The sequence below is a fragment of the Epargyreus clarus genome, unplaced genomic scaffold (genome assembly GCF_041222505.1).
Source record: "Epargyreus clarus isolate Ecla_fem2 unplaced genomic scaffold, WU_Ecla_fem_2.2 ptg000034l, whole genome shotgun sequence".
In the NCBI taxonomy this organism is placed as follows: Eukaryota; Metazoa; Arthropoda; class Insecta; order Lepidoptera; family Hesperiidae; genus Epargyreus; species Epargyreus clarus.
In genome coordinates this window covers 9609829-9636220 of record NW_027332239.1, presented here as the reverse complement: position 1 = coordinate 9636220, position 26392 = coordinate 9609829, and the positions used below count along the sequence as shown (strand labels likewise).

The 26392-nt window shown below is 33.3% G+C and overlaps 4 protein-coding genes across 5 annotated transcripts; 1 reads left to right on the top strand and 3 right to left on the bottom strand.

Moving 5' to 3' along the window:
* Positions 1-3313: 3313 nt before the first annotated feature.
* Positions 3314-12911, bottom strand: Pect (phosphoethanolamine cytidylyltransferase). 2 transcript variants are annotated; one of them, XM_073091300.1, is made up of 8 exons: positions 12714-12911; positions 12144-12394; positions 11734-11800; positions 11186-11263; positions 10869-11025; positions 6897-7085; positions 6221-6379; positions 3314-5642 (listed from the first exon to the last, which is right to left on the bottom strand). In XM_073091300.1, exons 1-8 carry the CDS (start codon positions 12764-12766, stop codon positions 5457-5459), a joined length of 1140 nt encoding a protein of 379 aa, XP_072947401.1. In that variant the 5' UTR covers positions 12767-12911; the 3' UTR covers positions 3314-5456. The 2 variants fall into 2 exon arrangements, with proteins under 2 accessions (XP_072947401.1, XP_072947400.1); XM_073091299.1 differs by having other exon boundaries at positions 10869-11028; positions 12714-12910.
* A 754-nt stretch (positions 12912-13665) lies between these two features.
* Dmc1 (Dmc1 homolog) lies at positions 13666-18780 on the bottom strand. The gene is made up of 6 exons (XM_073091501.1): positions 18458-18780; positions 17825-17992; positions 16321-16423; positions 15850-16017; positions 14150-14407; positions 13666-14010 (listed from the first exon to the last, which is right to left on the bottom strand). The coding sequence occupies exons 1-5, from the start codon at positions 18778-18780 to the stop codon at positions 14150-14152; spliced, it is 1020 nt and encodes a 339-aa protein (XP_072947602.1). The 3' UTR covers positions 13666-14010.
* A 444-nt stretch (positions 18781-19224) lies between these two features.
* ldbr (lariat debranching enzyme) lies at positions 19225-23839 on the top strand. Its single transcript, XM_073091229.1, has 5 exons — positions 19225-19522; positions 19905-20071; positions 20947-21172; positions 21881-22213; positions 22389-23839. Exons 1-5 carry the CDS (start codon positions 19326-19328, stop codon positions 22990-22992), a joined length of 1527 nt encoding a protein of 508 aa, XP_072947330.1. The 5' UTR covers positions 19225-19325; the 3' UTR covers positions 22993-23839.
* On the bottom strand, positions 23525-26356 carry Aptx (aprataxin). Its single transcript, XM_073091231.1, has 2 exons — positions 25800-26356; positions 23525-23812 (listed from the first exon to the last, which is right to left on the bottom strand). The coding sequence occupies exons 1-2, from the start codon at positions 26230-26232 to the stop codon at positions 23622-23624; spliced, it is 624 nt and encodes a 207-aa protein (XP_072947332.1). The 5' UTR covers positions 26233-26356; the 3' UTR covers positions 23525-23621.
* Between the last annotated feature and the right edge of the window lie 36 nt (positions 26357-26392).

Here is a 26392-nt window from a genome sequence, read left to right as displayed (position 1 = left end):
ATTGTTCTAAAGCAGTCTGGAAAAGAAAACAAGCTGAAAAAGATTATTGCAATTCAATGACAACTGAGAATTTTGACATTTACTGTCAGGTGTCACAAGCTTCGAAGAAAATTCTTAAAGAGAAAAAATTAGAAGGGTGGCAAAGATTTTGTTCTTCTTTATGCCCTAATGTTAGTTCTACTCTGGTTTGGCAGAATATTAAAAAATTTAGATCAGCCTTTAACCCATCCGTAACTCATACAATGCCATTATCAGTTGCATGTAAATTTATGGACAAACTAGCCCCAGCCTCAGTTCCTGAAGATAACATAATTCCTATTTCTATTTCATATAACGATGATCGCGACGGATTAAACTCACCATTTACCATGTCTGAATTAACATCTGTACTTAGTTACTTAAAAGACTCTGCACCGGGCGCTGATGGCATACCATACTCATTTCTTTCAAATAATTGTTATGGTGTCACTGAATATTATTTAAATTTAATTAATTCTGTTATGATTAGCGGGCACATCCCTCCATCATGGAAATCTCAGATTATCATACCCATTTTAAAACCTGACAAATCTCCATTGGAAGTTTCATCTTATCGCCCCATTGCTCTTTCAACTACTATAGCAAAAGTTGCCGAACATTTAGTTAAAAATAGACTTGAATGGTTTGTCGAAAGTAATAAACTTTTGGCTGATAGTCAATATGGATTTAGGAGAGGTAAAGGTACTCTTGACAATATAAGTATCTTAGTAACAGATATACGCCTTGCTTTTTCTAATAATTGTAGTATATTAGCAGCTTTTTTAGATATAAAATCTGCATATGATAATGTTCTCATTCCAATATTAAAGCTTAAGATGCTTCAATTGAATATCCCTAACATACTTGTAAATTTTATTATAAATATGCTATCTGAAAGAGATATTAACTTAAATGTAGAAGATCGTGTCATTACAAGGACGATATGGAAGGGGCTTCCACAAGGGTCGGTCCTTAGTCCAATCTTATATAACATTTATACTCATGATTTGGATAAAACGCTTAATGATTCTGTTAGAGTTCTCCAATACGCTGATGATTTATTGCTTTATTCTACTAGTTCATCAATACCCACAGCTTGTGAAAATTTATCATTTTCTCTTAAATTACTTAAAGAATGGTTAGACAGAAATGGTTTAGAAATATCAGTGTCCAAAAGTGCAATAGTTCTATTTTCCAGAATGCGAAATCCTCCACATTTAAATGTTATATATAATAATGATACCATTCCAACAAAAAGTGAGGTAAAATTTTTAGGTTTCATCTTGGATTCTAAGCTTTCAGGTATACCACATTGTCAATATATAGCTAATAAATGTGAAAAAAACCTCAATATCCTAAGATGTCTGTCAGGTGTATGGTGGGGTGCCCATCCGTACACAATGAAACTTGTATATAATGCCATGATACGAAGTGTTATTGATTACGGCTCTTTCCTATTAGAACCATGTAACGTTGCTGGTTTAAAAAAGTTAGATGGTGTGCAAGCCAAAGCCTTAAGGATCATTTCAGGTGCAATGAAATCTAGCCCAATCAATGCGTTACAAATTGAGTGTGGAGATCCCCCTCTACACTTAAGACGACAATATCTGTCCGATAGATTTTTAGGTCGGTGTCTCCAAATTTATAATCATCCAGTTTTAACAAAAATCTGTCAAATTTATGAATTAAAAAATTCTCCATATTGGACACATAAATCTCCACCCTGCCTTCTTCGAAGCTTTGAGAAATTTAATAGTATTAAAGCTCCTACATCCGCTGACACTATGCTACCGCTGTTTAACAATAGTTACGATTCTTTATTAATGTCTCCTAAAATCTGCGAGTTTTCCTTATCGAAAAATGATATTCAATGTAATGTTAAATTTAATTCAATTATAAATAATAAATGGCAAGGCTGGCATCATATTTATTGCGATGCTTCTAAACAATCTAAATCTGGTTGTGTGGGTGTAGGTTTGTATCATTCCCAGTACAATATTGTACAAAAAATTAAACTTCCACCTGAAACCTCTGTGTTTACAGGTGAATGTTATGGCATCTTCAAAGCAGTTGAATATATATTAACAATGAAATTAGGAAAAACTTTAATATTTACTGATTCTCAGAGTGCTTTGCAGACTGTCACGAAATTCCCATTTAAATACAAAGCTCAGTTGTCAATAATCTTGGATATTAGAAATAAACTCCATACATGTCTATTAAATGAATTTGATGTAGTTTTTATATGGTTACCAAGTCACTCCGGGATTGAAGGAAATGAAAAGTCCCATCAATTGGCAAATGATGCAGTGGAGTGTGGTGACGTTTTTCCTTTTAAAAATTACGCCCAAGACCTAATATCCCTTGCTAAAGATTATTTATACGACTCATGGAGTGAACACTGGACATCGAGTTCCCAAAAAAAGGGGAAATATTATCATCAATTACAGCCAACAATCCCTGTCAAGCCTTGGTTTTATAAACTAAAGCTTGATAAATCTGCTACTTCTATTCTTATACGTATGCGCCTGGGGCACGTCTGTACTAAAGAACATCTTTTGAAATTGGGCATTGTTGATACTTCCGAATGTGTTTGTAAAAGTGGAACTCATAATCTAAATCATATATTTTTTTCCTGTCCTTTACACGATTCCTCCGCCCTTTACCAAAATCTATCTTGTCTTACGAATGTATCATTTCCACTATGTATACCATATTTATTGTCTACCCTTGATCCTGATATATATAAAATCTTAGCATTATTTATTATGAAAAATGATATTAAAATTTAATATTTATATACCTACCTTTAATTATTATATCTTTATCTGTATGTAAATTTATATTCAACCTACTGTACTGATCCTTCCTTTTCCAAATTTCATCCGTTTTTTATTTTTCTAATCCTCGTTTCCCCGTTTTTACGTGTCATTGGCTGAGCGTCCATGCGCCAAAGCCACAAAAGAAAAAAAAAAAAAAAAAAAAAAAAGCATTAGCTTACTTTTATTAAATTAATGTAAATACAAAAAAATACAATACCTGGGGACATTGAATACAACCGCTCATGCAGCTGACAACAAATAGCTGTTTCTGAAAACCATCACACGTAAAAAAGTGGAGAGGTATAAACCGAATCATTTAGTTATATTAGAGCCCTGGATTCAACGGCTATTTCATTAATTAAAAGAAAATTATCCGATATAAGGTTTATATGGTTATCATATCATGGAATACAAAATTAACAAACGATCTCCAATTCGGAACACTTTATACTGGTTATCAAATAAAAAAAACAAACTTTCTCTACCATATATTTGAATATATTATAATTAATATTTTGTAGTACACCAAATTGTAACAAATAACATAATATTTCCATAATTTACATCAATAAAGATTGTGTATAATTTATAAATAATTAATGTAGATATTATGAAATTAAAACTCTATACAATTAATATTTAAAAATTTGGTACAGTTTCGCCGCCTATACGCAGCATGGTACATAAAAGAAAAATGTAACATAATTATGGAATATATTGCTGTAAAAATAAAATTACTAATACATTTATTTATTTTTATTTCGAGATTTCCATTTATATAAGTATAATAAATTATAATACATCTCATAGTAATGACGAAGGAAAATATTTTATAGTAAATTTTATGACACAAGTGACTCTTATTAAATTTAAGATATACATTAGTTTAACAATATCCCAGACAATATCTATGTTTCTTTGTCAAAAATGATCAATATAGCTAGCTATGGTTCTTTACCTTGCCATATGCGCATGCGCATAACCGCATGCGTGCACAATCTCGCGTGGTAGGAAAAAAGCCTTAAAACACACTCAAGTATGACATGACAATAGTATTGTAATTATCACTGGGTAAAACTCTCAAAAGACAAGTTATTTTTTACCGCATACATTGACAACCTGTCTCAACTAAAATTATATATTTACTAGACTTACGAGTGATACTGGGAATCGCTTTTAATAATAGGAAACGTCCTCAACAAAGCTTCGTTGTCTCAATATTTTGTATTATTTACAAAAAGTTAAATAAATGCTCCGTTCATGGATACCATAATGTAAACAATAAACGCAAGTCGTAATAATTATAATTTGCATAAATTAAGACTTTTGACATAAAGAAACAAAAATCCAGTTATTTATACTGTTATGTGAATTTTAACAATCTTATTGATTCAGTATTAATTATTTTTAAAATAGTTTTAATAACATTACAATTAATAGGTACTTAATTAGTTAGTGTCAAAAGTAATCGAATAACTGCAAAGTGTTTTACTTGTCAATATTTATACCATTTCTGGTAAAATTTATTTATTTGCATATGTTAAAATACGCCTATTTCCATTAGCATACACGCTTAATGAAACGCACTGGATCAAACATGATTATTATAAAGATCTATTAATCGATCATATCGGCACTGGATAGGCCAAAAGTCTAACACGCAAAGTATCCACTTTGCATGTTAAGGTGGGTACAAACTGCTGCAACGTAACATGAAAATGTAATGTAACATGAAAGGATCATTTAATAAGTGTGGACGCAGTGCGCGCAGCGAACATAGCTCAATCTGTCGGGAACACTGAAGATAATGTATCGTGACGACCGATTACTAGCGACGATGATTGGCGATCCCTAATTATTAATAGTGAATATTGTGATAAAAAAAACGCCAAAGAATTCGACGTTGGTGGCTGTTTTGTGTACAGCAGTCTGTACCCACCTTTAGACTTTACGCCTTTCCAGTGACGATATAGATTCTGAGTATTTGAAGAACAAATATTGAGTCATTAACACACATTGGATGAAAGGGCTAATTGTGTCCGTTCGTTGCTAGGAATGACATTACTATATGTGGCATATTATAAATTTGTATGGGCCTTTTGATATAGCTTAGCTGTTAAAATCATTGATTGCAGTTTGCGACCTTTGATTTTACTTTTATAAAGTCTGCAATGATCTCCCATGCCATCATCCATCATTCCATTATCCATATCCAAATTTTTGATTGGCTAATTCTTTGTAAGGTCGTGTGAGCCTAGGGAGAAATTACATGAAAAATAATAAATTAGCATATTTTTCACAAAAATATCCTAAAAAATAAATGTATTGTCGGTGGTTGCCAAATAAATAATAAATACATCGCTTTTGCATTGTGTTATATATAATAATTAATATATGATCCATAATTATCCATGTATTGCACCATAGTTCTATTTTATTAAAAAATAATTGTAATAAATAGGCGGCCACATAGGAATAATGAATCGAGAACCAAATTTAAAGACATATGTTAAGAGAAGTTGTAATAAATTATGGTTATTTGATAACCAATTATAGATAATAAGCGATAATTATGCATAATATTAACCCACATTGATATACTAATAACATTTGGTTTCAATGACTGGTGTCGGCTTTCCCGTTGCAATCACCGTTTTGGCTGAGGTGGGTCTTCTGCAGGACCTTCATAACAGCGATCTCCTTTTGCTCCTTGCGAGTATTTCGCACTTCAAACTCGAGCCGATGGCGAATTATTCTATTTACGATATCTTCGGTTGTCATGGTGTTGCCAGAATTTAAAGTCTGAAAATAGAATTAATTATTTTGCAATATTTCCAAGGTAACTTAGCAATGTTTATGAGAGATCGTTTCAAAACTCAGGAGACCCCAATTTGGCGCGATTTTGTAGCCGTCGAGTAGTGGCCTACCACGATAGTACTAATGTCGTAACAAAAGTGATAGATATATCATGTTGCTTATGTCACAACGTAAACAGCAATGAATCGCGCCTCAGTGGAAATAATCCCGGCCTCAAGACGGCAACTGTCATTTACCATTTACGGCAACGTTTTTGCAGGTGGTAGAACCCTTTGTAGTTCGAGTCCGGCGGCACCACCGCGACACCTATTTCTGCCTCATAACAGGCGTGTTAAACGCTGCTGTATTATGGTTTGAAGGGAGACATATTTTTCCGAGGCTTAGTCCGCAGGAGTAGCGGCGAATCTGTGGTCGACCTCAGGTAGGAATATCTAATCCTATCTGGGGTTGATTACAGAGTTTTATGGGCGGCAGTAGCCACTTACCATCAGGTGGACTGGATGCTCGTCTGCTACTCCTATATTATAAAAAAATAACTTTAAATACCACTTATATAAAGCTACCTTAAAACAGCCCCGCTGCTTGGGCACCGTGTAGGGGTCGGAGCCGTCCGCGTCGTTGGCGATGGGCGTGAGGCCGTGGCAGACCACGCCCACGCGGAAGTGGTCCATCAGGTCCGCCGTCACGCTGTACGGAGCGCCGATCACCACCTCGTGCACGTACTGGAATATACCATTATATAAATTAATTAATGACGATCGGGTGGCGTAATGGACACCACGCCAGTCTGACATGTAGAGGATTCCTGGTTCTGTGCTCAGGTAAGCAGCATATGTATATTTATCCTTTGGGTGTGCTTAAGGAACTTATGCAGAATATTCGTGAGGTCTACGAGTGAAGAGACATTGTATAGTTAATTTTCGATACAAATTATAATATTTTAATAATTCCCACTTTACCTAATAATTTAAAACCTACTACCATGTAGACAGTTTTCTAACTCGTACCCAGTTCTAAGAGCTTCCAATAATTTGGAATTAAAAATTAGGGGCTGATAAGAGTAGATTTTTACGCTAAAATTCATGGTACAATTAAACGAGTCAAGTCTTTATATAAGTTTCTCAAATCAGATCAAATAGATTAAAAAAATGGTTAGAGTCAGGTAATGAGTGATGACATTATAATTTATTAATCTATTCACAAATAAAGATTATTTCAAATAACTTTTCAAATTATTACCTTACAAGCTAAAACAGAGAGCACCCGTTCATGTAGATTCATTATAGGGTAGTTGGAGCCCTTGTAGCGGTTGACCTCGAGGTCGGTGTGCAGCCCGACGATGAGGAAGTCGCCCTGCGCGTGCGCAGCCTCCAAGAAGTCCAAGTGGCCCACATGGAACAGATCGAAGGCGCCCGCTACGTACACCACCTGAAAAAAAGATATTTTTTAAAGATTTAATATAATAAATGTATAGCTACGAATTATTTTCTACGTTAACTATGCCTTTTGAGAGCATAGTGCAAACAAAGCATCTGTGGCCAACCTCAGGTCAAGAACTACAATTCTATCAAAGGTTAATTAATCATTGCAAATATTATTTATGTTTACAATTTCTATTTTATAAGAAAATTTTTGGTCAAATTGTATAAACGAATTTTTATTTCTCATAGATCGCGAAATGTATTTGCCTACATCGTACTTTCAGTTTCATATATCTCTTGATCAAGATTGAACAATTTGTGATTTTCGAAGAAAATAAATCTTTTCCATCGATACGTGATGGAGATTCAAACCCTAACCTTAGGAGGGTTTAGAGGGATTGCCAGTTCTAACTATTGTTAGCTCTATGCACTTGGGTACGCGCGAGTCTTGGTCATCCGGCGCGTATGAAAACATGAGCGTCTACGGTTGAATCATTATGATAACACTATCCACTACCTTTTGTATTACACATATCCATTGCCACGCCTCCTTCTCATAACAAACATTTCGAACGTTATTGTGTTCTGATTTTAAGGGCGGCACTGTTAAACGAGGCGTTTCAAGTTAATCCTCAGGTGCAGTAGCGATGCATTTATAGCGGATTTCAGACAGGACAGGACTCTTCTGTCTGGGGTTGATTATATTACAGATCTCCATGATGTTAGCGGTAGTGGCCTCTAACCAACAAGTCTGCATGCTCACTTGCCACTTCTATCGATTAAAAACAACCATTTATTTCCTTTTTTAGCGGACACTACAATAATAATTATTTATTTATGGTAAAGGCAATTATTCTACATTTCTAAGACGAGTGCTTATGTTTGGAATAACTTGTTTTTTTATTCATACAGCAAACAATAGTCGTGAGCAGATAACAATAGCGATACTAGTGATCTTTGTACAATTGTTTATTTACGAATCCGGCTCAGAATTTGACCTAGCAGCCTTAACCTCTTCGTTTCAAAGTCCAAACATACTTCAAAGATTCTACCTGGTTGTATAATATTATCTACTTATCTATACTAATATTATAAAGAGGAAAACTTTGTTTGTTTGTTTGATTGTAATGAATAGGCTCAAAAACTACTGGACCGATTTTAAAAATTCTTTCACCATTCGAAAGTTACATTATCCACGAGTAACATAGGCTATATTTTATATGAAATATATTTGATAAACAGATTTTGAGGCGGTACAAAGTTTGCCGGGTCAGCTAGTTTATAATACGTTGGTAACAAGTTGATATTGAAGCAATGATTGCTATCACTAAAGAATAAACTTAGACCTTTCACGCCGGGGTTTCGAGTTTCAAATCCTCTTTCGATTATTCAATGTTATATACGTATTAGAAATTACTAAAATTATTTTATACTTCGTGTGAAAAAAAACTTCTCACAACTATGTGAAGTCTAATAATCCGCACTTGGCCAGCGTGGTGGACTATGGTGTAATCCTGCCCGTTGTGAGAGAAGACCCGTACCCAGCGGTTATACTGGATTGATGTTTGTTGTGGAACTTTCTTATTAAATTAGTTAAAATAAATAAATATTTATTTATGTATTATTTATAACATTTTTTCACATCAAAAATATTTAAGTATCACCCAAAATACATAGATGACGCCACACCGACAAACTAATTGTTTTAAGATCGTATTTGATCAAAGTTTTAGATTAACAATTGCATAATTAATTGATATGCTAATCAGTTCCGATTGTTAGATCATTTTACCTTTTGTCAACTTATTGTTGATCTTTTATGTTAATCACTACAAAGTTTTTTTACTGTCCAGTTAAGAATTGACTTACGCACTGAGGGTTCCGTAACACACACTTAAAATAAAATTAAAACAAAAATGTATTCTTTTAGTTAACTTGAACTTTATTTACGCTTGGCGGAATTTTATTACTTTTATGTATATTTTACTCCCTTGTAAAAGTTTATCGACTTAAAGTGGGTACTTTGAAAACATTGGTGTAAACAAACATAAGATGAATACTAGAATATCAATTTTAAAGCATAAAAAATAAACTTCTTACAACTTAGTGAAGGTTGGCAGGTCAGGGTCGTTCAAATAAAGCAGATTTTTGAATAGAGTTCCGCGTCAAGTACTCGGATGTTACGTAAGCTTCAAGAGGCTATCCGGCAAAAATAGCGCATCGAATATAACCGCTACATTGTAACTTAAAATTATATGAAATATTTTATCTCATCAACTTGTAAGAAGATTTTCACATCATGAGAAACTATTAATAATTTTTTAGGTAAAACTTCCTATATCAGTGATATGGAACCCTTAGAGTTCGACTTCACCAAGCCGATTTTTCATATTACTTAATACTAAAAAAAGTATGATAAAGGATAATTCTTTATCGACTTCGAAAAGGAGGAGATTATATAATATTCTTTAATATTAATAATTTCATGTTATAATTTCCATACAGACTTTAGGTATCCGCAAGTCTGGAGTATTATAACTTTTGTTTGAATTGTGATTACAAAGTAGATTTCGTATAGTATGAGGCCATATAAATGCCCATAAGTATAGCATAACACCGTAAGACTCCTATTTATTAACTGTTAGTTACATATTGGTGTCGGTAAATCATAATCCGTGCGAAATCATTCACTTTACTCCATTGTCGAGTTATTTTATAACATTTAAACGGTACATTAAATATTTGCACGGTTTATATTATTTTATTCAATAACAATTTTAGGGTCAATAGCCACTTGAATTTTTTACAGAGTATGTATAACAGTGCCCCTATAAAAAAACACTACAACAATTAACAAATGCATTTTACTTCTATGGCTGCTATGATAACAAATACTAAAAATAAAATTTAAATGAAAATTTCGTGGTACGGAACCCTCAATGTGCGAGTTCGACTCGCCCTTGGCCAATTTTTACCATGCTCCAATCAATTGGTTAGTTTTCAATCACTTCTTGTCACGGTTTGTGTTATCTGATTCATTATGCATGCGTTGATTTCATGTCGGGTGTATGCAGATAAGCATTTTTAACGTATCATTTATTGTTTTACTATAAGCGTGATGTAGTGGCATAGAGTATTTCATGACCCAATTATGTTGTTATCTCAAAGAATTATATATTCACACGATTGTTTTGTACCGTTTTTTATTAGGAAGCGAATATTTACGTATTTAGGGAAAAAGTCCATGGGTATTTCATAGGTTATTTTAATGTTTGGTGGTTTACAGAGGTGAAAATTCACACGCACAATGTTTGTGGAATATACATATACATTTTTTATTAGTATATAAAGAAAACCTCATTTTAATACGAATCCCACAATTATTCACGTACCTGTGTTACTTTTATATTATCATCTGAATTTCATACATGATTTGGCATGCACAAGGCATCATAATATGTTTTGAGATGGCCATGCTAAATTAAAATTTCAATAATGTGAAATGCAGTTGCTTCTATGTTGTAATATACTTCTTTTGGGCATTATTATTATTGTCACTAGTTAATATTACAAATTTTGCATAAATGTTAGTATATATTACGTTAAATATGGTTTTGTGAAGTCTTGTGTTGTATAAATTTGTACCAATCATTTTATATTTTTAATTGTTTAGTGATAGCTTACCTTCTTGGATATGAACAAATTGATACACGCGTTCTTTTATTTATTAAATACGTTAAAGAAGTATAACTTTTTTTTCAACCGCATACTATTTTATTAATACACATACCTTATCAGTAGGCTTTGGTGAGAGACCACTGCTAAACTGTATAATCTTCTGTGTGGTTGGCAAAAACTGGGAACAACCGGTGTACGGTGAGCGCGCGGTGGAGTCAGTGCCTAGATTTGACGAGTGCTCCAGTGCCACTGTGTACTCTTTGTCACCTCTCCTGAAATCAAACAATACCCTAAGTGTAATATTTTTTACTTCAAAATAAAAAGACTAAATAAAAACAATTTCAATTCTTTTTATGCCAGTTCTACAAAATGATACATCTTTTGTAATTACATCCTTTTTCGCATTCAAATAAATAATAAAGTGATTACTTGAAGTGTTCTCGTGTGAGTAATAACATTCTGCCAACTAAGTCTGTTGTTGACACACCGGCAGTTCTTGAAACCTCTCTGAAAAAAAGATAATACAAATAATGAATAATTTATAACATAACAATAAGTAATTAAATTTGCTTTACACCTGTAATTAAAATTTATATACCTGTAATATTTTAATTATTGCCATTCGCTAAGCTTTTATGCATGATAACTAGACATTAAATTTGATTTATCAAATTAGCATGTAATAAAAAAATTAAATGGAAACAAATTGGGCCATTTTTGTAGAATCTTAAACAAGTAATTATCATAAAAACAAAAACCTGAATGCTTAAAATGAAGCCTACGGTGCTCCCAAAATTTATATGAAGTGAATCCCTCATATGTTTAAATTTTATCAAGCCATTTTCCTCCTCAGCTCTATCTTCCTCCGCAGGTGGGACCGAATAAAGATCTCAATGCACTAATATAATAGACTCAATTCAATCTCATGTGAATTACATTAACTAAATTTGTAATAAATATTTATTAAAAATAAATACCTGTATCTCCCAGCACTTTTTACTAAGTGATATGTGTCTATTCCATCTGCCGTTACAGTTATATCATCTGAAACCAAAGCCATTATAAACGTAAGAATATAATTAAGATGCATTGAATCAGTAGCAAATAAATCTTGTCTTTAAAAACGTATATTTTTCACTTTTCAATAAATCATTGATGTGGATAACAGACTTAACATAGCACTTTTGTTTGTAGCCCTTTAAATTTAGACATTTTCAATGCAGACCCAAAATCCGCTCATTGGCACATTAATGATCGTTTTTATTTACTGAATTCAAAATATTTATGAATAAACGATATTATTACTAATTTTTCCCATGACAAGAATTAAGTGTTTAATCATATTTTATTAGCAAAATTTTATTAAAAAATAATTAATGTAACCCACCTCCATGTACACAGAAGTCACACTGATATTTGTCTAAGGTTTCTAGGGTGGTGACATACGGTGCACCTTCCACAACCTGGTCTACCCACTTGATGGCCCGCACCATCTTGTAGCGCTCCTCTTGTGTGAACACAGGAGGACCTTTATGCTTAGAGATCTCCTCATCTGTGTGCACACCCACTATCAACACGTCACCCAGTGCTTTCGCCTGCCTCAGAGAGTTGGCATGGCCAAAATGGACCATGTCATAGCTGTAATTGGAATGACAAGCTTTTTGGATTTTAAAAAAGAAATACTAATTTTTTTGATCTTGAAATGTTTTTTAGTAAAACTGATCGTCGAAAATGAAAGAAAATACGAAAAATATTATTAATATATTAGTAGAAATAGAGCCGCGTCGAGTATACCGGATACGCACATTACTAAATGAAATACGTGTGATATTTCCGACACTTAACACATTAGCAAATAAAACATTTACGATTTAGCGGACGGAAATAACCTAATAAGAGAAAAACAAAAGAAATGGGCGGCCGGCCGAATAGAAAAATTGAAAATTCGTTTACTCACCACCCATCGCACCACACTCTTATTTCCTTTTTCTCTTCAATTTTATCACTCATGATTTTTTGTTGTAACGTTAGATTAAATTAATATATATTGCGTAAACGGTATATTTTTCCTTTAATAAATAAAAATCGTCTGACTAAACGGGCGACCACACCACCTCTCCATTCAAGATAATTATTTGAACTGACAATGACAAGTGTTAATTATATATTGACAGCTGACAAGTTCTACACATGTAAAGTTGTCAGTGGAAAAGCATGACTCATTCTGGATTTAAAAGACAATCAAATAAATTATATTTTACACATAGATAGGTAATTTTACACATGTCATTACATTAAACAAAATTTAACCCACAGTCTGTCATTTAACCTGTTATTATTGGTAGTCATTGAGAAGCGCGCTATTTAGAATAATAGTATCTGAATGTCATTAAGCGTAACGTACACGTCGTACACGTACCCTCTAAAGTTTGTTTAAAGTACAGATTGGTTACTTAATTTGTAATCAAGCGGAGAATAAGTACAACTGTATTAAATATATTCACTCTAACCCAAACTCTAAGAGCAATTGGCATTTATAGTCATTAAAATACAGATGTATTGTGTTTAAAGGATTCTAAATATACAAGATAGTATCGTAATATATATACAAATTTGAATATACAATCGTTTTAAATATACAAGATATATTACAAAGATAATATCGAGGGTGAAAAAAATAGCATTATCTTTTGTAGTTAAGTATTTACATAATATTAAAATTACTAGTAGAATTTAAAAAAATTAAACGTCTGTCCGTGCTTTCATATTGTTTCGTCATACTCTTGCTTATTTTATTGTCCAATAACTGGGAAATATTTAATGTTAATTATTTCATTGACATGAATGTAAATATGAATGAAAAAAATAGTAAATAAAAAGGCAACTTTTAAACGGTTATTATTATTTATTCTCATAGCAATTATCTAAAGTTTGTTCATATAATAATGCGTCACTGTAACCATATAAGCACTGCACACTTTAAATGCGTGTGTTTATCTAATCGTAGCGCCAACTTAATTGGCTGGGTCCAGTCACGCCACTTATGATGACGATTCCGAATGATTTAACGACTGGAGTTTGTTAACAGGCCATTACGTGTGAGGGTTACGGGAGTTATCTGATCATTTAGATCCGGTAATTTATAGGCCAGTCACTTTTGCTAATAAAGACTATTTATAAGACATTGTTGCGTAACTTTTATCTAATAACACGTTTCTTCATTATCTGCTAATCTGCATTTTATGCAATATCTCCTGAAAAACAATATAATATATTGTTATATATGGACGCATGTATGTATGTGTTAATATTTGTTTGAAGTTTTTAAGTTACTAAATAGGTATGTACAAGAACATTATAAGTATTAATATACAATAAGGAATACTTAATTACTTAATCTTTGGCATCAGAAACACCCCCGTTAGTTATAGCGAAGGTCGCCTCGCTCTCGGGTAAATCGGGAGAGTCATATATCTTGGCGATCCTATTTTCCCCTCGACCTTTCCTTAAGGCAATTCTGGTTGTAGAAGCGTGGGCAAGAATATTCCCTCCGATGGGTTTTTTAGGGTCAACTTGGAAAGATAACGTAGCACCAGGATCCGCGGTCATTTGGTTTGTTATGAATACTGCTACGTTGTATTCTTCAGATATCTGTTTGGCAAATACAAATATAATTTAATTTATGACTGACATTTACAAATACAACATAAATAAGTGAAAAATGAACAATATTTGTTGTTTGATTTTTTTTTAATTCTACACGCCGAAGTTCAAATGTTAGATTCGATGTACAAATCCCACCAATCCCAATACTGATGCGATTTTTTCAGTTACAGAAACGCAGTGTTCTATAACTTTTTTAACCGACTTCAAAAAGGAGGTGGTTCTCAATTCAGCCGGTATATTTTTTTATGTATGTACACGAATTACTCCGCCGTTAGTGGACCGATTTTAATTATTCTTTTCTTTATTGTGTAGAGACGAGCTGAAACTTTTTCCCACTTAAATATGATTAGGATCCATCTATGGGTTCTGGAGAAAATAAGGGGAACTCCTCAAGGTGAAGGTCCTCCTTTGAAGGTGGTAGAACCCATTGTGGTTTGACTCCGGCGGCACCACCGCCACACCTATTTCTACCTAATAACAGCAGTGTTAGGCGCTGCTGTGTTCCGGTTTGAAGGGTGTGGTAAGGGAGACATACTTTTCCGAGGCGTTCCAGCTTAGTCCTCAGGGGTAGCGGCGCATCTGTGGCCGACCTCAGACAGGAATATCTAATCCTGTCTGGGATTGATTGCAGATGTCCATGGGCGGCAGTAGCCTTACCATCAGGTGGACTGCATGCTCGTCAGCTACTCCTATATTATAAAAAAAAACCCATGTAAATATAACAGCCATAACTTCGCCGTTTATGAACGCGCTGTTATTGGACACGCTGTTTACGCCGTTGTCGAACGACATATATTGAATTATTTTTTACTTTGTAGTGACATAGAAGTCGGTTGTAATTTTGTTAAAAAAAAATTTGTCCCTTCATTCTACAGTTTTATAGCGGTTGGATCTAATATGTCACGATAGATAGATATTTTTTGATTACAGCGATTCTTTGATTTACTTGATGGCGTACGGAATTTTTACCTGTGATTGACCCTCAATATAATACTTAGGTACGTCTCCCATTTAGGTCCAGTACAGATATCGATAGTCAGGTTACTTAAGTAGGTATTACCATTAATCCTACAAGTCCATTTTATACTGTAACTAAATATAAAAAATAAAACTACGACGTTTTACGACATTTTACGTTATCTAAAACCCCATGTGTAGACTCCCGGATGCTTATTATCAACACAAGATACAATAAACAGTGGACGACGAGATGTTGTTATCTAGAGGCGTAGATCATGGCTATGACTAATTTCAACATTTCAAACGCCATAGTTTCATCTTTATCTCTAGTGATAAAACATGTTATTTATAAACTTTGTATTTATATATGAACACTGTGTGCAACTACAATACTATGTAGGTGATGTTCTTGTACGTGGAAAATGTTGTCAAATGGAAAATTTTAATACTGTTAAAGAATCGCCTACCTTTTGAAGTCTAGATAGTACTTGTGCGAGTTTTTGCTGTCTGTCTGCAAGTTCCCCGCGCCCTGAAAAATCCACTCGGAATAGGGCCATAATTGAATCAACTATTAATAGCTTGAATACGCCTGCTTCTTCGTGAAACTTTGCAGCGACGAAATCTAGAAGTTCTGCCTGAAAGTTGTTAGGACAATATAAATTTAATTTATACATAATTTATATCAATAACTGAATGTCTATTATATTTGCGTATAAATTCTAATAGAACTGGTTCAGCTAGTTTCAGGAACAGCACGATTGTTTCTAAATAACAATTCATTTAATAATATGAAGTAAATAAGATATTCTCCCCCGAACCGCATTGGAAAAGTTTGTTGCAATATACTCCAGCCCTTCCCACTTTTAGGAGAGACATTTGCTTAGCTGTAAGATACTAAAAGAGTTACAACCATGAATAGATTTAAGCATAGTACCAACCTGATGTTCAGAAGTGTAGGCTCTCGCGTATAGAACATTGTCTAAAACAGCGTTTTGATCCAAGTTGAATCTATCAGCGATCGGTCTTAATCTATCTGGACGACTAGTATATTTTAAGGAAATGATAGATAAAAAGTTTACAGAAACGTTAAATAAACAACAATTTAATTAAACTAATACGAAGAATATTGTAAGTAGATTTTTTAATAAATTTTTATTTTCAATTGAAAGAGGTAAATGACCCGGTAATGCATGGATGAAGTGAACAGTTCTATCGTATAAAAATATTTGTCTTTAAGAAACTTCGATCAATGTTATATAGGTACTTAGTACAATCAACAAATACTGTTTTCGAACCAAATACCAAAAAATATATCGTACATTCAAAAATTGCACAAGAGCAAGCTTTCTATACAAATTGTAAGAATATGGTGAAAATAGCTTTCTAGGGACTATGCGACTTTAGTTATATTTCACCAAAATATTACACTTTGGTAAAAACAAGAAGCATTTATAACAAATGCTATTCTACGTTTCAGTGAGGACCATCTTAGTCGTCAGGAGTGGCTGCGCATCTGTGACCAACTTTAAGTATAACCTGTTCTACATATTATATGAAGTTGGTTGCAAATATCCGTTAGCACAAGTGACCAATTACCATCAGGTTGACTGCAGCTCATTTGCTACTCCAATGTGGTAAAAAGAAGCAATTAGAACAATCACTATTGCGAGGTGTTCCGGCTTAGTCCTCAGGGGTAGCGGCGAATCTGTGGCCGACCTCAGGTAGGAATATCTGATCCTATCTGGGATTGATTACAGGTGCGGCAGTAGCCACTTACCATCATTTGAACTGTATGCTCGTCTGCTACTCCTATATTATAAAAAAAATCAAAGGATATATTCACAACGCAATATTTGCCGCGAACGCTATGTTATCTTTTATATTTATACTTACGTACATCGTCTGGCACGTGTTAAAATAATATGTATATTTATATGTGATTCATCACACGAGTCAGATTAATCAGACATCACACGATGTGCTGTAAATTGCATAGTAAAACGTCATTTTCATCGTTGCGCTGATAAATAATATGTGCATAATTATTGCATAATTTCTAGTATCTTACGTTTTTTTCAAAATGGGAAATAATGGTTTAAATTTTAAAGATACCAATAATCGACTATTATGGTATCCAACATAATACAAACAAAATGTTATATAAAAATGTCTCCAAGATCTAACATTCGTGCTTAGTAAAATTTAATTTCAAAATAGGTCGTCTAAATTCTGACCTCCCTAATACCTCCTCCCCCATATACGCTCATAATACAATATTTATTTATATATTTATTGTAAAAGTAACACAAAGTTATATTACAACAGGGCAGACTTAATGCCTAATGGCATTCTCTACCAGTCAACCCTTGGTGATTGGAGAGAATTTGCGGCAGGCGGCAATATATTAATTATAAAAGTGGTGTTGTTTATATAAAAGGATACAATGTGTGCTCCGTGTCTAAAAACATGACTTTCCCTCCGTGGTAGCCGGTAGGGGTAGGAATCTGTGTAGTCACGCACAGAGTATGTGACAACTGCGTTTTGCCTGTACGGAACTCGCCAAAAACCTCCGTGATCGCCATTGACTCTATGCCCCCTGCTAGAAGCTTACTGCAATTTTGTATTATTTGATTTTTTTTTGTAAATCATTACATTATCAACGTGTTTTTCTTACAAATGGACAAGCTTAATTATATTTAAGTATAAATGACCCTTAATGACTTTAATTCACCCATAACGGTTAGATTTTCGATTTTTACGGGTTCCGTGTCCGATTTCAAAGTAAAACACTTAAATCAAATATTACGCGAATACTTAAATAGTTAATAAATATGGAAAGCTGATCCATATGTACGTTTTTCCACTTTAATAAAGTCCATCATTGTCTTATTAAGTAGTCGAGTTCTATTGTACCTATTCCTCGCAAATATAATTACCGTTTATTGTTCAATATTTCCTTGATTGATGATTGTCCTATCTTTACCTTTAACCCTAAATATTTATAGAATAAAGTTTGCTATCTCCCTTAATACTGAATAATTTATTGTAAGAACGCTTTCTATTATTTTCACTTACTCTAGTTCGCTGCTTCCAGTACTGATTTTAAAAACTTGTTTGCGTCGATCACTAACTTCCAAAGCCGTCATAAAGCCAAGCGTAACGACTTTTAAACAAGCTTCTTTAATTTTATCTACTTTTGCATCTGAGAATCCCTTTATATTACATAATTTCTTTTTTGTCGACATTTGAATACCTTTTATGGTACATATTCCGGCACCTTTAAGCTTTTTTATATCAGCTACATTTATACCATGTTTTTGCAAAATATCAACATCTTGGAAAAAACTTTCCTCTTCGTCATTTTCCGAAATGTTATCGTCAAGTGCTTGATCAATCATTGCAACTCAACTGATTCAAAAATTTGTACTCCTACATTTACAGCAAATCCAAAAGTTGGCGCGCATATGATGTAATTCGTAACATCCGTTTTCTTTTTTTTTTTTAATATTAGCAACATAAATTTGTCTGTGATTTCATTTTTTTTAGCGAGCGTCGCAAATTATTTATTTTATTTACTATAAAATATATTTAACAGTTTATTTGAATTAAAACTTTTCAACATTTTGTTGGTTCCATATTTTCTAAGTAATTAATATCTATGCTTTATTGTAAAGACCTCCTTACATTGTTGATGCAGACCTAAGTCTACTTACAGTAGAAACATGTTAGATTATCACGTGCGCATGTGCTCTTTGTCTATGGTTGTTTGACGTTACTTTAAAATTGACACATTGGTCATTATCGGCTTGTCTCGTTGACAAATGACAATTATTGGCTTAGTTTAGTTAGGTTTGTTTTTTGTCGGCATCTCAGCGACCTCGGCGTTTATCGACGCTTGTGAATAAATAAATGAAGATTTTAGTTAAAATACTTAATTTATAAAATGAGGATTGCTATAGAAGGTTGTGCTCATGGCGAGTTAGAAAAAATATACGAGTGTATAGAAACATTACAAGACAGAGAAGCAATAAACATTGATCTGTTGATCTGCTGTGGCGACTTCCAGTCCGTTCGGAATCAAACTGATTTACGGGCTATGGCAGTACCTCAGAAGTATCAACATATGTGCACATTTTACAAGTAAGTATCTAAACTAAATTATTGTACATGCTGATAAATACGAGACATAATAATATTTATATTGCTATATGGAATTAAAGTGTACAAACATTCCAACAAAGTAGTTCCTTGTAAAAAGTACTTATTTTCTATAGGGACTCCATACGTGTTGCAAGAATGTACTTCACGTAATGGTCTTAAAACATCCACCACTTAATAAATAAAATAACACTTAATAAATTAATAAAATAAGCCCTTAGAAAGGAGAGTCTTGCCATTGTTACTGTGCTTAGCTAATAATATATCTACAATATTTGTAAGCAACATGTAGTTGGTTGTAAAACCTGACGTAGAAAATTTTGATGTCAAATTTAATCATACTTACATTTTATTTTCTGACAAGGTATTACAGTGGTGAGAGGAAAGCTCCCATTCTAACTATATTCATCGGAGGAAACCATGAGGCGTCCAACTACTTGCAAGAATTACCATATGGTGGTTGGGTAGCACCAAACATCTACTACATGGGTAGAGCCGGTGTTGTCCAGTTTGGTAATCTTAGGATCGGAGGTAATATGAAGTTAATAGTTAAATATTTATACTTCTATTGTAAGGTAGATGTAGCATATGAGCATGGAATTCAATTTTTCTGCACATCCCTAACTTGACTTGGTTGACTGGGAGAAAATGCTATTTAGAATGCCGGTGACATGTGGGCGTTGATGCCTTGGGATATATGCAGCCAGCTTCATATATAACAGTTCAATCTAAAGTCAATATGCTGTGCCTCCGGAGAACTAAGGTGGTCACCACAGTTAAGTCAGTCGGCATGTACTCTTCCACTTAAACGCTAGAACTGCTTTATGCTAGAAACAAGTGTACACTAATATTATCAATAGCATAGATATTTTGCCCCATGTGTCTATAACTTGTTTATTTGTAGGAACTGTTTATTTTGTGGTATTCTTATATGTATGAGACATTCATGTTGGACAGACAGGTTTGTTTATTGGATAATAATAAGGTTATATACAGTATAATATTCGCAACAATAAAACTAAATACTAATTAAACTAAAAATAAATTAATCAAAATTATTCATTCATGTTTAATTAATTAATTTATACTTTTTGTTCATGTTCATTAGACATACTCAGCTGACTTATATTTTATAATTTTTTTTCCCACTAGATGCTATTGCAAACTGTCGCTACGGACATTCAGCAATATTTAGGACGTGTGGTTTTATGCGAGGCTCAGGTCCTGTGACATGCCCTCTAAGATCTCATTTGAGTAGGTCCTAGACTACTCTTTTTTTAAGTCTTCTTACGCTAGGAAATATGTCATCCATAAGATGGGATTATATTATTATGGATATGGGATTATAGAATTAATAATTAATATTATTATTGTATTGTTACCATTGTATTATTTGTCTTTTATAGGAATTTCTGGTATATACAAAGGACATGATTATTTACAAGGGCTTTGGGAGAGTCCTCCTTACAACCAAGGATCCCTTCGGAGTGTTTATCACGTGAGATCAATTGATGTGTACAGGCTCAGTCAATTAAAGGAAAAAGTCCATATAATGTTATCACATGACTGGCCAAGGGGTATTACGAATTATGGTGATGTGGAGAATTTGTTGAAGAGAAAACAATTTTTTCGGTAAGCTGGATTTATGTATATGTATAGTGTTAGAAATAGATTTATGTATTTTTTTTATAATATTGGAGTAGCAGGGGTGCATGCAGTCCACCTGATGTTAACTGACCTCTGCCACTTATGGGCATCTGTAATCACCCCAGGAAAAATATTGTCACCCTTACCACACCCTTCAAACCAGAACACAGCATTGGTACTGGTGTTATTAGGAAGAAATAGGTGGTGCTGCCTGAGTCGAAGCACAAAGGGTTCTACCATCTCAAAATGTTATGTATATATAATTTGTGTTAGGAGTTAGAAGTATATTTGAAGTAAGCAATTACTTTTAAGTAATATAACATATTAATGGTCCTGTGCTTAACAACATTTTACCACACTTTTATTAGCTTGGGTTGTATCTTTGTATGTATGTATGTATGTAACAGAATCTTTGAACTCGATTTTTACCTACTTTGAACTATCCGATTCATTAAAAATTTTGAACAATAATCAAGAACCAATGACAATACACAATTTTAATAATTTTATCCCATTCTTCTCATCAGGATCGTCAGAAATTACCTTTTTCCTTGTGCGATTTTAGCATTTTAGAAATTGTGAGAGTTAGGGGCACACCCCTAACTCATTGCTACTGAGGGCTCCATAACTTGTATTGTAGAAACAACATTTGTTTATTCATTTATTTTTAAAGACACCTATTTTGTTCTTCAGGGAGGACATAGAAACGAACCAACTAGGGAGTCCACCAGCTGAGAAGTTGCTACACTTACTTAAACCAGAATATTGGTTTGCTGCTCACTTACATTGCCAGTTTGCTGCCCTCGTGAAGCACGGGGATGGCATTGAAGAAACAAAGTTCTTAGCTCTAGACAAGTGTCTCCCCAAGCGCAGACACTTGCAGATTTTAAAGTTGTCGGAAGAATATGATGGTGATAAACTTTTGAAACATGATGCAGAGTGGCTAGCTATTTTGAAGAATACCAACCATCTGTTAAGTGTGAAGAATATGGATTGTCATCTTCCTGGACCAGGAGGGAATGAGATGTAAGTTTTTATATAAAGCATTGTCATAGTAAATGAGTTTGTAGTCCACCTGATGGCCACTGCTGCCCATAAACTTCTGTTACCAACTGTCACATGAGTCTACCTGTGCCAAACATACCACTTATTAAAATGTTATTGTATATATGTAATATTGTGATTTATTACTTATTTTCAGATATGAATTTACACCAACAGCACAAGAAATAGAAAGCGTGAATAGACTGATGGGTGACTTAATCATAAACCCAAATAGTTTTATAAGAACCGCACCTATATACATGCCAAGCAAGAGGTATGTTGAACAAATGGAACCAATAATAAATCCGCAAACAGTTACACTGTGTGAAAAACTCGGTATTGATGATCCATTGCAAGTTTTGATGGCTAGGTCTGGAAGAACTATGAAGGAGGCATGGGAAAAACCAAACACGTCTGTCACAGAGACAGTGACGCCAATTATTCCAGAACCAGTAGTCACTACCCCTGTAAGATGTTCAAAACTTTCCCTACCAGCGCCAGTCACGCCCATGGAAAATGATAGTGAGGATTTATCACAAAAGGCCACATTTTTTTCACCTACCAGTAGTTGTTTATCTAGTCTTAATAATAGTGGCTCAGACTGTGCCACACCACCTTCGGCGACATCTAAGAAAACTTTCAAAAGGCGTAATTTAGAGATGTACACCCCAGACGCTGATATGAGTGAAACATCAAGTTCTATTACAGATGGAGACAGTCCACGCTCAAGTAAATATGTTTGCAGAGGCAATGTGCCATAGTAAAATTAGACTTTTAGTTTAATACAGACATTTTAATTCTCATGACAATGTAATATTAATTAGGTATTTTCTTAATCTCTAAGATTGAACTTTTGAAATGAACTTGCATTAAATTATAGCATTGCTACTAATAACAGTAGTATTTTAAATAAGTGTGTAAATAAATCATGATATTTTAAACGATATATTAATTAAAACATTATCGAGAGATACACATATATGCAGGCTTTGTTAACAAATAATGGATTTCAACAAGTACAATTGTGTATAGTGTCTGAAAATAGTAGACAATTATTGTTTTACTCTATAACTACAATGATGATGATGAAGTGCAAAATTGATGAATGATTGATGAAGTGCAAAATTTGTTGCTCCTTTAAATCTAGGTTATTTGCATAATACAACAGAAGGCTAAAAAAGGCGATGAATGATGAATCCAAATGCATTTTTGGATTTGCACTTGACACTCATAAATAGGTACATTAGTGATATAATTTGATAAACATGATGTAAATAAAATTACAATACTTCATTTTAGAATAAATAGCATTTAATAATATCTTTGAAAAAGTATTAAATTTATATTATTTTTGGCAATAAATTACGTGCAATCGCTTATACTATAATTATTATGTAAAGTTCCATAAAGTATTTAAAACTCCATACTGAACGTGTTTTGCCAAATGTTTTCGCAGCTGAGGCATGTTTCTTGGTACATAGCTACACTTATTACACTTGAGCTTTGTGGCCAGTAAAGATTTATGTAAATCTGTTGACATTACCTCTATATGACCATTTTGTTCTATTTTTCTTAACACATCTGCAACAATAAAGACAATAGACTTTAGTGGGTTTTTTTTATTTTCCACATTTATTGGAAAAATGTAATTTAAGATGTAAGAATCAGGGATGTTATAGATACAACATATTCGATTAAAATGCTATCTGGATTTGATCACGGCTGTGGATTTTTTTTCCATTTATCAAATAGTTTCAGTTACAGATTTTAAAGGAATTATAAAAGTAAAGAAAATACACATAAATAAACAAACAAACGCTTTCTACACTCACAGCCCCACACTAGGATTCCCTGTGTCGTGGGTGCCATGGACACACATAGACAAATACACAAACACCCAGACTAAGAAACAGAAATCTAAATTCATCATTCAGATATCTGTCTGGCCGGGGATCGAACCCGGGATCCTTTGCACGTCAGACCGGTATGGTGACCGCTCCGCCACACGGGTCGTCTCGTCGGGTTGTCAATAACAATTTGAATATATAGGCCAGCTTACTTTGGTACTATATTTAAAATCTCCTAATGATTTGGTTTTGGTTCCAGATAGAATTTATTTTATTTTAGATAACTCATAGGCTCAATTACAGTTGAGCATCTCTATAACATCCCTGTTAGCAACATTAATGCTTCAATCACTATTTTAGTGGGTGAATTAATGCTTCATATTTTGTAGAATAAATAATTTCTTGAAACCTTTCCTACCCCCAGGATCGAAGCGGATTCTGTAGGCAATAAGTAGTTAAATATAGTCCGTGCCAAACTGCTAGTCCGTTCTGAAAATGTTGCGAGCAGATGTAGTCGTACATTTTGATATGGCAGTGCGATTCATTTATATTTAAAAACACTAAAAGCTCCTGTAAAGGGCATTATGAAGACCTGTTTAACTTGACTAGCATATTGCCAGTAAATAAAGAAGTTACATATATGTTTGCGCATCAACAGTATTTCAGTGAAAATTATAAAGTAGAAATAAAAAGTAGACAGAATAGTAGGTATAACAAGCCAAATAAATTTATGCAACCAAGGGTGACCGTCAGAATGGCGGGTGAACAGTCGTATTTAGCTCTCAAATAGTGTCGAAAAATTGCTTCCAAGTTGCTTCCCATTGCTTCCAAAGACGAGAGAGTTGCTTCCTTCATAATTTAGAATAAAAACAACATTTTAAGTTTACCGGCCATTCTGACGTCAGGATGGTCGGTGAACATAGCGTAGCGTAATAACTATGCATAATAGCTTAAATTTACAAATACCACAGATTGCTTCTCAATTGCTTCCTACGTTATTCGTAAATTTATACCATACAGATATTTAGGAAACAAACATACCGTAAAAATTTAAAAGAAAGCCAAAAGCGCCTATTTGAAATATAGGAGCAAATTGTGGGTTAAAAATATTGATAACTATGTTCTGATAATTTTATGTGTTACTTATTATAATGTCGGTAGATTTATTATTTTTGAATTAGTATATTATGTGTCACACATTATTTTGCGGTGTGATTATTTTACTTGTGCTGATAATCAGAATATATCATACTAATATGAAATATATCATACTAATACTATGGGGAAAGGACAACAAAATACATGGTTCCTAAAATATATAATAAAATAGATGAAATCAGACAAACCAAAAAATTTGCTTTGCATACTATAAAGTTAAAGTTAAAAAAAACTTAGTATTGAAATACTATGATAGTGGTCAGATTATTTAGTTACTTACTTTTGTTTTTCTTTCTTTTGTTTTCTTCTATTTTTTGTTTTGGTATATAGTATTTATATTTATAATATAAGGGGGTACAAAACATGTGTATACAAACTGAGCATATACTTTGCCAACAAACTGTATGTACAGTTTGGCAAGCTATAATTAAATGTATTTTATGTGTACCATTTTTTGAATTAAATAAAAAAAAAAAAAATGAAAAATCTTTATTCAGAGAGCGGTCTAGCAGTTTTATGCAGACTATAGGTATATTGTAGATTAGTATGAATTTTTAATTTACCTTCATATGGTATAAAAAAATCTGTAGTAAAACTATTCCAATGTATTTTCGTTCTAAGGCATGGTGATACCATATCTGTGCTTATAATATGCATATGCAGTCTTTGCATGCTAGGGACCGCATGAAACCCAGCTTTCAATGTCACATCCTTATTTTCTTCAATTATGTCTTGCAATATACTACCAAATTCTTTCAAAATACTAATATGTTTCTTGTTTAACTTGTGTATGCTCTCTATGTTATCACGAGGTAGCATTAGATAATGTATTTTTGCTTTCGGATACTTGTCCTTTATAACCACCACTCTGTCGGTTTCTTTATAAATATGTTTTGGATCATTCATAGATTCAATTAGACCTAAAGACCAGTGTTTATTATTCTTTTTAACATTACTTTCTTTTCCTATTGCAGACAACATCTTTCTTTTACTCATAATGTAGTAACGTACTGTTGTCAATTTTAATTACTCGTCAATTCTATCGAGTAATTTACAACAATTTATTGAGTTTAGAGCATATAAACAACGTTCAAAGAAAAGTATAAACAATACATTAATTATGTCACATTGACACAGTAAGTCAATAACATCTGTT